At 42.3% G+C, this 17,262-nt stretch overlaps 1 protein-coding gene and 1 long non-coding RNA gene across 11 annotated transcripts; one reads left to right on the top strand and one right to left on the bottom strand.

The window, feature by feature from the left end:
- Positions 1–1,134: 1,134 nt before the first annotated feature.
- Positions 1,135–6,829, bottom strand: LOC119745310. 10 transcript variants are annotated; one of them, XR_005273606.1, is made up of 6 exons: positions 6,572–6,803; positions 6,222–6,301; positions 4,462–4,667; positions 3,568–3,776; positions 2,526–2,716; positions 1,797–1,932 (listed from the first exon to the last, which is right to left on the bottom strand). XR_005273606.1 is itself a non-coding variant. In XM_038221590.1 (5 exons), exons 4-5 carry the CDS (start codon positions 2,556–2,558, stop codon positions 1,507–1,509), a joined length of 459 nt encoding a protein of 152 aa, XP_038077518.1. In that variant the 5' UTR covers positions 2,559–2,716; positions 3,568–3,776; positions 4,462–4,667; positions 6,815–6,829; the 3' UTR covers positions 1,135–1,506. The 10 variants fall into 10 exon arrangements, 8 of the variants coding, with proteins under 8 accessions (XP_038077518.1, XP_038077521.1, XP_038077516.1 ...); XR_005273607.1 differs by lacking the exon at positions 6,572–6,803 and adding an exon at positions 6,456–6,534; XM_038221590.1 differs by lacking the exons at positions 6,222–6,301; positions 6,572–6,803 and adding an exon at positions 6,815–6,829 and having other exon boundaries at positions 1,135–1,932.
- A 100-nt stretch (positions 6,830–6,929) lies between these two features.
- On the top strand, positions 6,930–15,152 carry LOC119745311. Its single transcript, XR_005273608.1, has 3 exons — positions 6,930–6,991; positions 9,353–9,537; positions 15,114–15,152. It is a non-coding gene; the product is annotated as an uncharacterized LOC119745311 (long non-coding RNA).
- The last annotated feature ends 2,110 nt before the right edge of the window (positions 15,153–17,262 follow it).

Below are 17,262 nucleotides of genomic sequence, written 5' to 3' on the forward strand. Positions count from 1 at the left end.
TCTGAAGGTTGCGGGTTCAATTCCAGGGGGGGAATTTTAGATTTTAAAATTTAGTTCTTTTGGGGTAAATTTAAACTTGATAGTTAATTTTGTAACCACTAAAAAGTGTGAAATTATGCTTAGTCCAATGGTACGGACGGCTGACTTGAAATCTGAAGGTTGTGGGTTCAAATCCAGGGGTGGAGTTTTGTTTTTTGAAATTTTATGTCTTTTGGGGTAAATTTAACTTCATAGTTAATTTCGTAACCACTAAAAAGTGTGAAATTATGCTTAGTCCAAGGGTATGGACTGCTGACTTGAAATCTGAAGGTTGTGGGTTCAAATCCAGGGTGGGAATTTTAGATTTTAAAGTTTTATTTCTTTTGGGTAAATTGAAACTTGATAGTTAATTCCGTAACCACTAAAAAGCATGAAATTATGCTTAGTGCAGTGGTTCAGACTGCTGACTCTAAATCTAAAGGTTGCAGGTTCATTCCCACGCTGGGAATTTTAGATTTCAAAATTTTACTACTTTTTAGGTCAATTGAAACTTTACAGTTAATTTTGTAACCACAAAATAGTGTGAAGTTGTGTTTAATCAAGTAATACGGACTGATGACCCTAAATCTGAACTTCTGAAGGTTGCTGGTTCAAGTCCCACAGTTGGAGTTTTAGATTTTAAAATTTTATTAATTTTGAGGTCAATTGAAATTTATATTTTTTTCAAGTTTGAAACCAGTCCACACTTCTAGTCTAGCAAAAGCCAAAAAGTAAAAAAGCAAATACTTTTAGCTTGAAGCAAATAGTGAAAGCATTTGCTCTCATTTTTATTCATGCAAATAAAAGTTATGCTTAAAAATATGTAGTAAAAAAAAAAGCAAATGCTAGTTTTTATACATACGACCAAATGTTTCAATGTTAATCATAATTGCATCGTTTATGTTTCAGTAATAGATTTGAGGACCTACATGGATCTGTTTGGGCCTACAACGACGCCCATTCACTGAGCGGATTCGGGATTGCCCATCGAGAACTCGAAAAGATAGGAGAGACCAAGGCCAGTTGCTTTGGTAAAATTTTTCATTCAGGTAAGACAAACTTCCATGAAGACTCAACTCATTAGTTCAAGTCCCCCCCCCCCCCCCCCCAACTAAGCCCTCGGACAACACTGAGTGTACACTGTTTACAAAATATGTCCGGTTTTATTTAGTTAAGTGGCTTTCAGGCTGTTAGTTCTCCCACATTTTAATGGTGGTCCCTCATTTGACATGTTGTCATCAAACGTTCTTTTGTCAAAGCCATCGGGGCAGAATATTTTTGGCATGCTGTTGGAAAGAACCAATTTTCAACTTTTGTTCTTGTGAAAATCCTGTTGCGTGACATCACAGCCTGTGTTGTGATGTGAATGAGTTCTACCTGATTGATAAACGTGACCCGACTCAGAGGTGGCATGTCTTGATGACAGTCCCTCGCTTGTCAGTTGGTACAGAATGTCATTTGGTGACAAGTGAACGTCCTTATCCAAAGTCAAGGAGTCATGTCCCACAGTATCTCCGGGGTTATCCACGATGTTGCCGACGGCTCCGAATCCTCCTCAGACGTTATCGTCATGACGACTGTCTGCTCCATGTTCCCAAGGGTGCCCTCCGAGGACGACATCATGGCCATGTGTGAGATGTCCTGTGATTGGTCAGCCAGGTCTGGTACCAAGACTGTAGATTCAGCTGCAGATTCCTCGGGGGCTGATTTGGATAATGCGCAGGCCTGAGCGTACAGTCGTAGCTGTGCTAGATGGTGGTGCAGCAACTGGGTGTGCTCCTCAGACATGTGTTGCAGTAACTCTTGCAAAATGGACTGGTTCTCACTGTCGTTGGTTAGATGTTTCAAACTGGACGTGTGAATCATGGACAGCTGCTGCTTGAGTGACATGTTTGTGTTGGACAAATACTCAACCTGGAGGGCAAGACGGATGGGCAGAGAAATTATTTGTTTACAGATGGAATTTTAACAGACCAATCCATTAGGCTCTGCCCCATGATGTGTAACCAATCACAACCATGACAGCGCACACCAAAGTCTGACATTTATGCACTTCATGATGTGTGCAGGTGGAGCATGAATGCTTAAGAAGGCACATGTGTTGTTACCCAGTTATTTAGTGCAACTAGAGTTTGAGTGAAACCACGAATCCTCTACACAAGGATAAACGACACATCTGAGCTTGTGTACAAAATGTGTGCAACAATTTGTCTGCATTTATCATAAGCAGCGTCAGCGCATAAAACAACGTAGAACGTGTAGAAAATGTAGAGCAATGACAACAACAGTGCACACCATGATCGCCCACAGCCATGACAGCTGGCATCCTGACAGAAATCTGACCACTGAAAGAACGCAGTCGCATTAGTGTGCCTGCATTAGTTCTGATCAAGGTATGTCCCCCCTCCCACTTTTGAGAAGCGATTGACGCCCTTGGTACCTGTTGCATGCAGGGAACAAGATCCAAACTCATTCTTAGACCAAGACCAGATGGAATGCCCACTCACCTTTGTACGAAGCCTTTCTATAGTACCTTTCATTCTGTGCTCTGTCTGGGCCCACGTGGTCCGCTCCTCCTCAAGAGTCTTCTCCAGACTTTCCTTCTCCTGCAGCAGCAGCGACAAGTTGTGCTCTGTGTAGCAAGTCTCGTCCTCCAAATCCTCTTTGCTTCCTTCATCTGGTATTTCAATAAGGACAACTGTTTACGAGAGGGAAAGGTTGAGTAATTATCCTGAATAATGATTCCTGTAATAATGAAAGTCGGTCATCAAAAGGTCACTCCAGGTGTGGGCTACACAAAGAGGGGAAATGATGGGAGGAGTTTATGGAGTAGAAAGGTCGACATATATGTTGCGCTTGAATGGGACAGATGATATGTAGCGGTAAAAACAGGATACAGGCAAGAAAGTCCAAAGTGATGCAGTGTGTCAAGAACATGTAATTCCTTGTAACTGGGTGCAAGCAATCACTCACTTTTTCAAACCGTATTCCTAACATTAGGTGGGCAAGGTGAAGGACAAATGCCAATATTTAATTAATTGTTGAAGTCAGCTCTCAAAATGTACTGCCACCCTGACTTATTAGATTTTTTTTGTTGCTTAGAACCTTCCTGAATCCTCCAAAATTCAATCAACTTAAATAACGCCAATGGCACACCCTTTGCACCTTGTAATTTCAATTTGTAAAATCCACTGTCAATATTGGCCCTCATCCACCCCAACCCCCTAAAAAAATGCTGAACTTTTGGTTGTTGTTTTATTTATTTTATTGACCAAACAAGTGCAGGAGTGAAGACAACTGTATTAAACATGCTGTTGTCTACCCATTCCCTTCTTCCATATGGATTCACGATATATCAATGGAAAACAAAGTGGGGGGGGGGGGGGTGGGGGGGGGAAGAGTTCTTCCTTGCATCAAATGCCTCCCCCTTGGCTTTTTGGTCAGCTTCTTCTAATTATCCTTCACTGCTGGTGGCATTATCCACCTTAACCTCTGCGTAGATGCTGAAGGATTCTTGGAGGGTCAGGGTTAATATTCTTACCATCTTACCTTCCCCATTGGCAGTGCTCTGACTCGGATCATTGATGCAGGCATACTGGTACTCGATCTGCGGCTGCTGCCCATCAGTCTGCTCATAGCCCCGGGGATGATGTGTCTGTCTCCGATGGCTGCTGTGACTGGGGGACTATGAGGTGTGTTACCAGGCTGGTACTGTTGGGTGCTGGGTCAGTGTATGTGGTGAAGATCTGGTTGACATCCTGGGTAAAAATGGTGGAGTGCAGTCGTTAAGGTTGATAAAATGAGACTTAAACCTGTAAGGTAGCAAAAGATTCAATTTACGACACAAACATACAGTGATAAAATTAGGTTCACAATTAATTATTTTAAAAGGCACGAAGTGTTGGCATTTGACATAATCCACCCAAATCCTTGTAGAACTACCACACCTGCTCACAAGGTACATAAATTTCAACTGATTAAATTTATTCCATGTTTTTTTTTTCATTCAGATTGTACAAGGGGACCATTACATCACAGCAACGGCATACTCAGTTGTCTTGAAGCAGCACTGAAACTGTGAAGGTTAAAAATAAGTGCACTTTCAAACACTTAAACCAAAAAGGTGTGTCTAATCATTCTCAAAAGAATGGATACTTGAGTCAAAACTTTTCGGTAAAAAAACCCCCAGATTTTGTTCAACAAGTTCACTTCATGCTTTTTTGAAACACCCCTCTACAGGGAGTTTATCGAACACTGATATCTGCTAAGAATAACCAGCCCAGGTATCTGTCAATTTCATAAAACTCCCACAAATGCCACTACCTTGTCCTGCTGTCCACTACCTTCAACTTACCTTTATAATTAACCCTAACCCTGCCACATGCAGCACAGTGCGCATCAGTTGGAAAAGTCTGGTGCACTTGGTCTTGTTCCCAAACTCACCCCCAAAGTTGATGCCTTTATCCACGTACTTGACCCTGTACGTAGTGCGCCTTGAGGAGAATCTCCTCAGTGAAGAGACTGTCCTGGGAGCAGAATGGACAGTGCAGATGCGGAGCCTTCATCAAGGAGTGGCTACACTCCCTGTCTGTGCATTGTATGGGCGTCCAGTCTGCCTCAGCGCCTTTCGTCTGCACTGATGGATGCGCCTACAGTTGCGAAAAAAACAATTGAGAAAAACTGTCAAGTTAACATGTATGATGTCAAAAAAATGTTATAAAATGGCTACGCCAATGAAATCAGTAGAAATCTCATTTTCTACTCAAATCCAAATCTTCACAGCAGTTTTGAAAGTGGCAGTTCATAAAAACCAGGCATAAAACATTTAACAAAGAAACCACTCGCAGATGGGATCTCTTTTGAGGCTGTGGAAGAGGTTTTAGAAGGCTTTCTTGGAGAGCCAGCAGTCACCTCGGAAAGAATGTTGCAACCTGACGCTACTTCTGCAGTTGTGTACAAAGTCTATGGAGAGTCAAGAATTTTTTTAAGTATTTCCTAACAAAATTGGAAATGTTTCTCAGTCCAAGATTCATGTCTTATCAATATATCATCATTTTTGCAATTACTGACCTTCATTGAGATGATATACGAAGGAAAAAGCAGCGTTAGGTTGCAACATTCCGTCACCTCTGATGCTGAACCAACACGAGGTAGTGATGTAGAAAAACATTGGCCATTTTTTGCGCACTTAGTACTTGGACCAATTTTTTTCTTGCATAAACTAAATCCTACACAGTTGTGGACTTTAACATTGAAAGAATGACTAATATTAACTACATAGAAAAATAATTTGAACAATATCGAACGTCAAGGAAGCACCAAGAACGTCATCGTCTGCAGATGAGTCAAATTGGCTGCCACGAAAGTCTCCATTGTGTCCTACTTCCTAAACCAATGTGGATTTGTCATCCGACATTGTTATTAAATGCGCGTTTGGTTATATATGAAATAAATGAATTTCTTTCCATTTTGGTAAAAACAACTGCATGCATAATATTTAAAATCATATCATAATTGAAAATAGGAGGTAAATAAAATAAATCCACAAATATTATAATATACTTTTGTCGAAAGTCTAAGAAGCTTAGTTAGAATGTTTTGCTGAAAATCATCCGTGTGCCAATTACATAACATTTTACAAATGTATACAGATTCTCCCAAAATAGAAACATTTGCAATATAACTTTAGTATGCCGTTGCTATATTTTTAAAGTTTAGTCGGACTCCCTATTATCGCAGCATCCCTATTATCGTGGAATGGGAAATTTCTCTTTTTGTGTTGCCTAAACTCCTTCAAGTGGCGATTTTTATCCAGTTCACCAGGCATTAAGGACTTTCTGCCGAGTTGTATAAAAAGGATGATTAAAAAATGTTGTGTCTTTCTAGTTTTGTTTTGACTACTTTAGGTATCTTAATTATTTGTGAGTTGTTGCTTCACCACTGTAGCGAACCAGGTTGGCAGTGAAATGCAGTAATAATAGGTGAGCTACAGTGACGCCGTGTTTAATCAATTTAAATTTTTCGGCAGTCTTTTTTTATTATTCTTTACTTCGTGTGAAACAAATATCAACCTCATTTATATTTCATAGGTAAAAATACTGTCCAAAGTATCTCAACAGTTTTTAGACAAAAGTCTGTTAATAATTATTTCTATTGGCAAAGTTATAGCCACAAAAAACATTTCATTTAGTGTTTACTTATACATATGCACCCGTCACTGGAAACATTTAAGCATATAGTTCCCTCCAGCATTCGAAGTAGAATTCAATATTTTGTGTCGCTCCTGTACGGTGGGTTCAACACTGCTATATTATTACTTTTTTATTAGTATAGATATAGGCCTAGTTTGATGCTCCCGGGGATTTGTAAAATGTCCAACATAATATTTGCACATAGCCCCTCTCTAGCTCTATTGACGCTCCTTCGACTTTCATTACCTTGGTGAAGAGCCACTCAAACTGGTCAAGGGGAAAAACTGAAAAACTAGTGTTCAGCGTAAACAGCTTATTTATTTCCCTTAAAGTTAAAGCCATTTCTCCCTGTGGAAACTTACTTGAGTTGCGTAAACAGCGCCGGCCTAGCCCTCCAGAAAAAAAAGAGAACATGGGTTTAAAGAGTTTTTAAAAATTCGATTCATTCCCAGCTGCGGCTTCGTCTACTATAAAAATTTAAGAAGATTATGAAATTTCCACACAGCTACCCAGAAAGCGTGAGTTGTCAAATAATAATAGACAAATAAATATTGTTGAGCTTCCGTTATGGAAGACGTATGCGTCTCGTTAAAAAAAAAGGATACCAGTTCAATATATGAAGCTGAAGCAGTAGCGACCTGCGATGGAGGCCGATGTTTCGAAAGAGCTTGCATGCCAATCGAACGACACATGAGGGCAGCATTCAACAACATAAACACGCGACTGTAAATCTGGCGCTTTCTTCCGAGTGGCCGAAACCTGTTGCCTGTGTCACTTTCTTGGTCAGTATCAGTAGATAATTTTATCTAACCATTTAATAAATGATAACATTAATTTAGTTGTTTATATTAGCTATTGGTGAAATCTGCATTATTTTATTTAGTGAAACTGAAACGTACTGCAAAAAGTGGCCATATCGGACATGATACTTTGAGTTTGATAGACGTATAGTCGGACTCCCTATTATCGCGGCATCCCTATTATCGCGGCATGGGAAATTTCTCTTTTTACAGTGTCAAAACTCCTTCAAGTGGCGATTTTTATCCATTTCACCAGTCATCAAGGATTTTCTACCGAAATATATAAAAAGGACGATTAAAAAATGTTGTGTCTTTCGGGACTTTTAACGATTTTAATAAATATTAACGTTTTCCAAAACTTGCAAAATTTTCCCTCACCATGTCTGCTAAAAGGTACCGTTTATATTTTAACATAAATCTTTAATTGCGCTCTGTCCATGAAAGTTCCATTGTCTGGCTCCCATTCTTCAGCTGCAAATGTAAAATGAAGTCGAACGACGATATTTGCAGCGCGAAATCGTAACAACTTTTACGGGATCAAAATAAGCACCGCCCGTTAGCGAAAATAAAACGGCACACCGTGTAAAGTGAATGGCGCCCTCAATCGCCGATCAGTAGACTTGCCTCAGGGATTTGTGTTCTCCTTTCGGGGGAAGGGCAGGGTCTTAAGAAATCATCCTGCAGAAAATTTGTCTTTAATCAACTTGAACGTTACAGGAAAAACATCAGACTTTATTCAGGGGGTGTTTTGGTCAAAGATAAACTATGAACAAAAAAGTTGGGATCATTATAAAAACCACTTCCCGCATACCGCGATAATAGGGAGTCCACCTCCGTTCGCACACGCCGCGCATGTCTATTTTCACAGGCATCGTACACGGAATAAACCACACCACCCGTCAGATTTTTTTATATTAATTTAAAAAGGAAGAGTTATACTACACATAAGACAGGACAATTCTGGAAGGCTAGTGGGCAATCTCTATTCCGAACGAGAAACGTGATAAGTACCGCGATAATACGGCGTTCCATCCCACTGCGTTTATTATTTGTATTCAATAGCGTGGTATCTCATTCGTGAAAAGTTTGAGATGCTTAATTAACAATAACAATTAACATTAACCCTAACCGCCCTGAATCCTCCAAAATCCTTTTTGCAAATTGGAGGAATTTGCAGGATTGAGGTTACATGGCAAAAGTGCGTTGCTGATTTCGGAGTACGCACTGTGTCAAGGTCTTGGGCCGGACCTTGTGTTGTAAATGCTCAGCCGTGCATAAATTTAGTCCTTGATTATACTTGACATCCTCCGCACTGCTCCAGGATGTCACTGCCTCTGCCTCAGCCTATTGACAGTCACTGCCGCAGGATTTTGCAGGATTCAGGCAGTGGTCACCCCTCCATGGACCATATTCAAGAAATAGCGGAGGAATTTGCAGGATTGAGGCTATATGCTATTTTTCCATGAGGCCAATTGGAGGATTTTGCAGGATTGAGGCTACATCCTAGCAAAATGGCCTAGGGAGTTAGGGTTAAAGGAAAGATTCCCATATCTGGCCATCACTTGCCACCCTGTGCACAAACCCTTTGAGACTGGTCTGAAAATTTTTAAGTGTTTTCTCAGTTGAGTTAGCTGGAGTTACCCAGCACCCAATTGGGTATCATTGGGTTGTCATCTAGATGACAACCCAATGATAAAATTTAGGGCTGGGTAACTCCAGCTACAGTTGAGTTAATACTTCGGCCATCGTGAAGTGCAGGGCCCGGTTCCTATAACTTGGGGAACAAAATCCACTTAAAAATTATTTGACCTACCATAATAGTTTGCAACATTCTCAATAAACAGGTTTGTCATAGATAGAGGGCAGGGTTTTGATGTTTTGAGGGAAATTTGGGGGTAAAATGACAATGACGGCGCGGCGACAACATGCGACCCGAAATTTGAGATGGCAATCACCGCGCGATGTTCCGTGAGCATGCAAGGCGCGCTGAATCCCAAGGTACAAACCGCGCAGGAAAACCGTGATTTCTACCCCAAGAATCTGTTCAAAATTGTAAAATGGGTGTTATTAGAATTGAGAAAAGGCTGCTTTTGATTGTAAAGGTGAGTTTTGAGCAATAAAAAACATTTTCGATTCTAATTTGATCAAAACAAAACGGGGGCCCTACACTTCACGATCGCCGTAATTTTTCCCTTAAATGACCTATCAGCCATCAGAAAATGATATGTCCTAAAAAGTCAAAATTAGCAGGGACAAATTTTGACCCCTCCCCCTAGATATCCCACTGGTCATGGCTTTCAATAGTATACAACTGCTTTATGTGCAGTTTCTTTATATTTCCAGTGTGTTTTTGGTCCAACGTAATAACACCAAAATGGATGAGAAGCAGGGACCAACTTCTGATGATGTCCCAACTGGGGAGGTAACGTCAACCACAGTTACAGAGGGTGATGTTGTCAAGATGCCAACAGATGTGGCCATCACTATGGATGCTATTCCCAATGAAGATGAGGAGGACAAATCCAAAGGTGACTTGTTATTCTTTTACTTGGTGAGGACGTTTGCTCCTTTGCGAGGTCAGCTAAGGCGGACAGGCTAAATACCCCCTGTTCACTTACCGGGAGCCGCTTTCAATTGAGCCCCTCTTTTATCGGCTCCCGCTTGAAAAGAAAGCGGGTGACCTGTTTCTACAAACCGTCCCACGGTTAGCACTCCCGGCTCCCGCTACAAATAACCATTTTTATAACAATGAATCCTGCGGTTTCATACCCATCAGTGGCGGCTTCTACTCACCAACCGCAAAGACCTGGTACATTGCTAATCCTCTGATCTTTTGTCTGCCCTAAACATACAAGCCCCACTGCAAACCGTCACCATGCACGGCTATACCGTGTGCGTTCATGCGTGGACCGTCTCCCGCTTTGGCTTGAAGGGTCCCACACTTCCCCAATAACAATACCATCCCACAGTAAATGAACAGGGGGTATTTAGCCCGCCCGCCTAAGTGTAATCTCATTCATGTTATTTTGTCCATTCTTGCTTATTGGAAACTTAATACTTTAACCCAGTGAAATTAATTTTGCTGCAAGATAGTTTTGTTGCTTTCCAGGTAATTTTTATAAATTGGGGGAATGAGGGTTCAATTTCATAAAAATATTGCACCTGTACTTGGTCTTTGGTGGTTATCCTGAATACTCCACGTGGAAGTCTAGCAAGGAGGCCTTGGGGAAGTGGAACTAAATTAAATCCTTAAAGGTGTTGTGGTTTGGAGCGTCTGTGGTGTCTTGAGGGAGCTTGTTCCATTTCCGGATAGTTCTGGGTAGGAATGACTGCATATAGATGTCTGTCCTTGCTGCAATTTCTGTGAACTGGTGGTTGTGAATTCTATGAGCCATCTCTGTGTTTTTCCCCTTATCCCATTCATTCATTCGTTAGACATAGGCATTTGCCCGTGGTCTCCTCCTCAAATTATACACAGTTGGGATCACTGGCGCCGCTCCCACCACAGCCCGTCTTTCCAGTGCTGCTGCTTTCAGTTCGTTGGTGTCACACCCAGACCATTCACGGATGTTGTCCACCCAGCGCATCTTTGGCCGGCCCACGGAGCGACGACATCCCACTGGCATCCCATCCACAACAGATGCTGCCATGCCGGACCACATGGCCCAACCATGCTGCCTTTCGTTCCATCACTGCTGAAGCACCACCGGTCGCCGATCACCTCCATCAGTCTTTCATTTGTCACATGATCTTGCCACTTGATGTTGAGCAGGTGACGCCAAATGGTTCGGCCAAAACTGTCTAGGCGTTTGATGTCAGCTGCCTTCAACGACAGGGTGGTGGCACCATACAGTACCCTTGATATGACTAGGGCCCGAGCAAGCTGTACCTTTACCTCAAGGCTGATGTGGGGGGAGCGCAGATACTTGCACTGCCGAAGAGTGGATCTGCCCATACCTAACCGCATCCGAACCTCCTTGCTGTCGTCTAGTGTGTGGTCGATCAACACTCCTAGATACTTGAAAGATGTGACACGAGGTATTTGTGCCGTCTGTCATCCGACCTTTCCACCGGAGCTTGCCATTTGAGTTGATGTAAAGATCCTCAAGTAGCCGCATCACATCCTCCTCCATGCCAAGATATCGTAGCTTTGCAAACAGAAGTGCATGATTAACTGAATCAAATGCCTTCTTATAGTCAACAAAGACCAGATGGAGAGGGCGTTTTCCTGCGTAGTGCGATTCCGCCACACCTTTCAGGAGGTAGATTCCATCAGTTGTGCCTTTACCGCTTACAAAGCCACATTGGGTGTCACTCACTTCGATGTTAGCGGTTCTTTCCAGTCTGCGTTGTATCACATTCAGAACAATTTTGCTGGCATGACTGATTAGTGCAAGTGTTCTGTAGTTGTTGCACAAGCCTCGGTCACTCTTTTTGTGCAACGGGATGTACACTGACTTGGTCATCGACTGTGGCCACTTTGCAGAGTTCCAGATGTTACACACGGCCCCATGAAGGGTTTTGAATATCTCTGGGTCCTGTGTCGCAGCTTTAAGAGCTTCAGATGTGACGCAATCAACTCCGGGAGCCTTGTGGTTTTTCAGTGCCTGTATGGCTTTCTTGGTCTCTTCCGGTGTCGGCAGGTTTCGTTCAACCTCAGTTGTGTGATGGGGTGGACGTGGCCGATTGGACTCAAATAGATCTACAGCATACTGATGCCAACGCTGTATTTCTTCTTCAGCTGTCTCCAATACCAGACCGTTTTCTGAAGGAGAACATCAGCAGTTTTGAACAGAGTTCTGCAATTGTGATTCTGGTATGCTTGGTTCAATGTGTTGATATTAGTTACCAACCATTCGTTGAGATCTTTCTGGCATGCATGTTTGACCTCATTCCTCAGAGCTGTGAATTCTTGAGTGCCTACAGCCTTCCTCTTGCGCTGAATCAGATGAAGAGTTAATTCAGACAGGTACGGCTGTTTCTTCTGGGATGTTTGTGTACCACAGGTCCCAAGAGATGCTTCGTGTATGACACATGCGACAGCTTCAAGAGAGTCACCTTGAGTAACACGGGATCGAACCAGCTGCCGAAAGAGTTCAGACGATTGTTCCGACTTCAGGGCTTCAACGTTTGGATGTTGAGGTCGTAGTCCACATGCAGTAGCATGACGACGGAATTTCCACTTCAGGTTGCAGATTACTAACCGATGGTCAGTACTTATCCCGTAGTAGTCTAATGTTTGGACCAGTTTTTGATGAGAAACTATGTTGAATGCTTTGGAGAAGTCAAGTACTGCCATTTCTGTGGTGATTTGATTATTGTAATTGTAGGAGATGTCATCCAGAGTTGTTACGAGTTGGGATTTGCAGGACAGGCCTTTACGAAAAGCATGTTGGTTTTCATTCAGGATGTCGTGTTCCTGGAGGTGTTTCATTTATTGGCTATCAATGATGTGCACTAATAACTTAAAGCAAACAGAGGTCAATGACACAGGTCTGTAGTTTGCCGGGTCTGCACGAGAGCCTTTCTTAAAAATGGGTGTTACGTTGGCTTTCTTCCAGTCAGATGGTAGAGAACCCAGGTCAAGTGATTGTTGGAATATGAATGCGAGTACTGGGGCAACTTCATTGGCAGCTAGTTTCAAGTTGAGCGACGTCAGTAACTTGAGGACTCCGCTAACAGACACGGTGATGTTTGTCAAGTCTGAGTAGGGACTCGGTGGTAGAACTGGCTGCACATCGGTGTCATCCCTGCTGAAAACACTACAGAATTGGTCTTGTAGGGTTTCAGCTTTTTCTTGGTCAGATGTGATATTTTTCCCGTTGAGTTTTAGAACCTGAACCCCTGTGTTGTCTTTGCGAGTGCTGTTTACGTATCGCCAAAATTTCTGGCGGTTATCTGTAGATGTAGTTTCTTGTAAATGTGTGCGTTTAGCCCTTCGGATTTCGCTGTTCACTTGCTTTTGCAAAAGTTTGAATGTAGACCGCTTGTTACTGCCTTCACATAGCTGCGCTCTTTCTTCCTGCAGCAACGGATTAGGACAGTAGTGAGCCATGAGGGTCTAGAATGTCCCTGGACTGGTTTTTGTGGTACTAATTCGTTAGTTTTCAGCCTGTCCCTAAAAATACTCCAATTTGCCTCAACTGTTCTGGTTTCTGGAGATGACTGCATGAATTCAGTCTTAAGCTCGAGGACAGATTTTTTCAGCTTGGATTCATCCACGTCATTCCACTTGAAGATGGTCCTAGGGGGCTTGACAAACTTGTGAATTTCTGATGAATGAATGCAAAGTTTACAAAGCCATTCATATCTTAAAACATTCATTCTTTTATAAAGCCTTGTCCGCACTGGACTTTTTTTGGTCAAACTTACCGAGACTATGGGTACTTTTCCCATTTTAAGTCCAGTGCGGACAGCCTAGGACGTTTTCCTCTCAGTTACTTTTCCTGAGTCCAGCGGTTACTTTCACTGGCCAATTGCTGCCCAGGAAAACTGACCACGCGCCCAGGAAAATTGACCAGGTCACTTTTCCCGAGACGATAAGTCCAGTGCGGACAGTGCAAGTCGGTAAAAGCGGCTCAGGAAAGTGAGATCCGGCCCGAGTGCGAGTATCATGCATACAGAGACCGCACGATCCCACACGTGATGTGGCCGAACATTTTGTGGAAACACGTACCGGTACGCTGCGGTGTGTCAAGTCCGAGCGGTAAAATCTCGTTATAAATATATTTTAACGGAGAATACATTCACAGAAAATATCAAGATCACGTTCTGGGAAATGCTTTGCAGTTATTCTTTTTCTCCACCAATGTTTGTTTTGTATTTTCTACGATCCAAATTCGTCCTGTTACGCCGTGTAGTCTGCATGGCACCGTACGTAGGCCGCAGTCCCTGGTTCCGGTCCTACATCATAGCTTTGATTCTGTTAGCATGCGGTGGGAACCAGCGATTACCGATGGAACTGCTGCCGCATGGCTTCGATGTCGTCCATCACAAATGCGTCAGAATAGTAGGCATTTTTGTCAAGATTTATCGTGTCAAGATGAAATAACATCGTATGTTAATGGTGTGTGTAATATTATACTGTGCGTATCGGGGGCTGAAAAAAAATGTGATCGGCATTTTATTTCCTGTGCACGTGACTGTGACAGCTCGGCCACTTCTCCCACGCGGTCTGGGTAAAAATTGCCGTGTCGAAAGTCCAAGTGCGGACGGTGGTCACATTTGACCATTTCTCATTTTAACATCATCTCGGTAAAACCTTCCCAAAAAAAAGTCCAGTGCGGACACGGCTTAAGATGGAATTTTGCGTCGGGTGATGTAAATCAAATTGGGTTTTGCCCTTCACCGACTATCCATCTTATGAATAGTTAATGCAGTACCCACTGCTATGTACATCAGATTTGAACCAACCAGCTCGGTGGTCGAGTGGTAAGATGTCTGCACTAGAAAGCAGGAGGTTGTGGGTTTGAGTCCCACCCGAGTGATTTTTTTCCAACTTTTACTCGGGAGGTACCACACTGAGTATACAGTGTTTATACATCGGTGAAGGGCAAAACCTAATTTGATTCATTCTTTTGTTGATTAATACAAAGCCCATTAAAAAAGGCAAATAAAAATATCAAAATATTATGAGGCATCAATAAAGTATCAAGTATCAGAAAAGCATTCTAGTTCAAATACCAGAATGGTGATAGTACATAGCATTATTTGTGCTTGGCAGTTTTGAATTACGCACACAAAAACAGCAGCTTGTACATGTAGAAATTGGTCATTTTTGGGAACCGTCCAAATTAAGATATTTATATATAGGTTTATCTCTAACTTTACAAAGAGGTTCATATTTTAAAGCATTAATTTTTTTTCAGGTACTGTGTACAATTGTTGTACATCTATATTAACAGTATTCAACTTTGGGATGTTTCTTATTCAAAATTTGCAATTCATTGATCTGTTTGTCAGTGTGAACTGATATTGTTGTGCAGTGTCTCACTTGAAAACTCATAATTAAACTTACAAATATCTCATGCTTAAAAAAAATCAAAGTAAATTTATTTTCTCTGATTGGAGTTGGTTTTTTAATTTGTTCGTTTTTGTCTATCAGGTCTTGACCCACAAGATAACCATTCCATCAGCACCTCTGACGTACCAGTGACTGGCGCTGCCATAACGGATCCTTATCACTATCTGACACAACAGCACTTCACCTCAGAGATCTTCAAGATTGAGATCCAAAACCTCCCAAGACATTTTGGATTTGTGGTGAGTTTGCTCCCTAAACATTCAACTCTTGATAATGATAATACAGTTTGTGCTCTATTAAGAGTTCACGATGTTCTCCATGGTGAAGATTTCTCAGGGTCTTTATGTAATTTTGTATAACAGAATTTAAAGGCAATTGGATGAATTTCACTAAAACCTGGAAATATCCTAGCCTCATGTCTATATAAAAGTAATGGTAAACTGCATGTAGAAAGTTTTGATGGTGGTTGATATTGGTTGGTCGTGAGTGAGAGCTCCCTCTTGCGGGGGTTATCGCTGCGGGGGTTATCGCGTATCAAACCATATTAATAAATACCTTGGAGAGTTGATGGTTTCTGATTGGTCGAGACTCGTTCACGTGGCCGGTCATTAACGGTGATAATGGACCGGCTTCAAAGATCAAGCGAATAAATGGCCCCTGAACCAGCATTGATCCAGCCCCGTTCAGCCCCATGCAAGCCAATGATTGGTCAAAATATAGTAACAGTCCTGCGGTAGCTTTTAACATTCGAGCACTGCACATGCGCTCAACCCCCGTCGCGTGAGACTGACGCGCGCGTACGCAACACAGTTGCGAGGGATGCGTGCGTGCGCGCGCGTAAGGAAGTTTTGAAACGACATCGTACAGCAGTGCAGTATATTCCGAGGATGTTTACGACGAAAACGTAGATCTACGATTTATTTTCTTTGAACACTTTACCCAGCGACATATTTACCTTTCCTAAACCAAGCATCTTTGTAATTCCGGGCACAAGGAATGTGTAAACGAGATTTCAGCTTCCTCCATCAGGTAAAGATATGAAAACATTGTTGTAATTTGTTTCGCTACGGCAGCAGTTTCTGTTGAGTTTACGTCATTATAGCTGTTAAGCTAAAATATGGCCCATGAACATGAACACAAAAAAGTCTGGAAATATCGCCGAAAGAAAGTCACAAAATTGGAGCATTTTAACTGTTTATTTCGTTATAAAGGTATTTATTAATGGGAATAACAGTGTGAGGATCCGGTCTTCACTGCGTGATAATGACCGGGTGTGGGGGTGACCGCTGTTAATGGACCTCGACTTCGTCTCGGTCCATTAACAGCGGTCACCCCAACACCCGGTCATTATCACGCAGTGAAGACCGGCTCCTCACACTGTTATTCCCTTAATAACGTCTAGCCCCTAGACTAGGTATGTGGGGCTGTCTGATGAGATAGGCATTGGTGTCTGTGGTTATAACTTATTGCACCATTGGTAAAAACCTAGCCTATTCTATGGCCACACACTGGAGTAATCTCTGTGCTAAGGGCCATACAAATGTGAGCACAGCAAGTTGGTAAAATGATGCATTTTTTTCATGGAAATATTTTGGCCTGATATTTGGCATAGGGGTTCTTTTTACCCAAGCGTCCCACTTTGTGCCGAAACCTCATATGGTTCAATACTTTGAGGTGTGCACTGGAACGTAAATTGTCAAACAATTGGCCATGCACAACGGCCAATTCAAGATCAACACACAGTCTGGCCTGTATGACTTCACAGACTTTTGTGTGTGTGCAAAAGCAGAATGTTACCCGGAGGTGAGTGGAGGCAATTTTGACCTTTAAACCCTAGAAAATCCATCAGCCGTGCCTGCGCATAAAAACAGCCAGTGCGTCTTATCACGTCCTCTGATGCAAACTGGTTAAGATGTTACTTTTTATGGTCAAAAGAAGTCAATTTGGTATCTTTTTTTTTTGTTGGTATTCAGGGAGACATCAGTACCCAGCTCAACAGCTCCACCAGTGATCTTCCTGACCTCACCAGACAGTTTTTTTGTGTGGTCTGTTTCAAGTCGATCATTAGGCTCTGTGAATGACTGCTGAATCTACGAGGTATGTAAATGAAATCCGAGGTGGGATATTAGAGGTGAAAATGAACAATTTTTGAGAGGCCATTTTTTTAGGGTCTCTTGCTACCACACTCCAGCGTTACATGTGAATGAATATTATGAGCATGTCAGCTGGA

This window comes from Patiria miniata, unplaced genomic scaffold (genome assembly GCF_015706575.1).
Source record: "Patiria miniata isolate m_02_andy unplaced genomic scaffold, ASM1570657v1 HiC_scaffold_7, whole genome shotgun sequence".
In the NCBI taxonomy this organism is placed as follows: Eukaryota; Metazoa; Echinodermata; class Asteroidea; order Valvatida; family Asterinidae; genus Patiria; species Patiria miniata.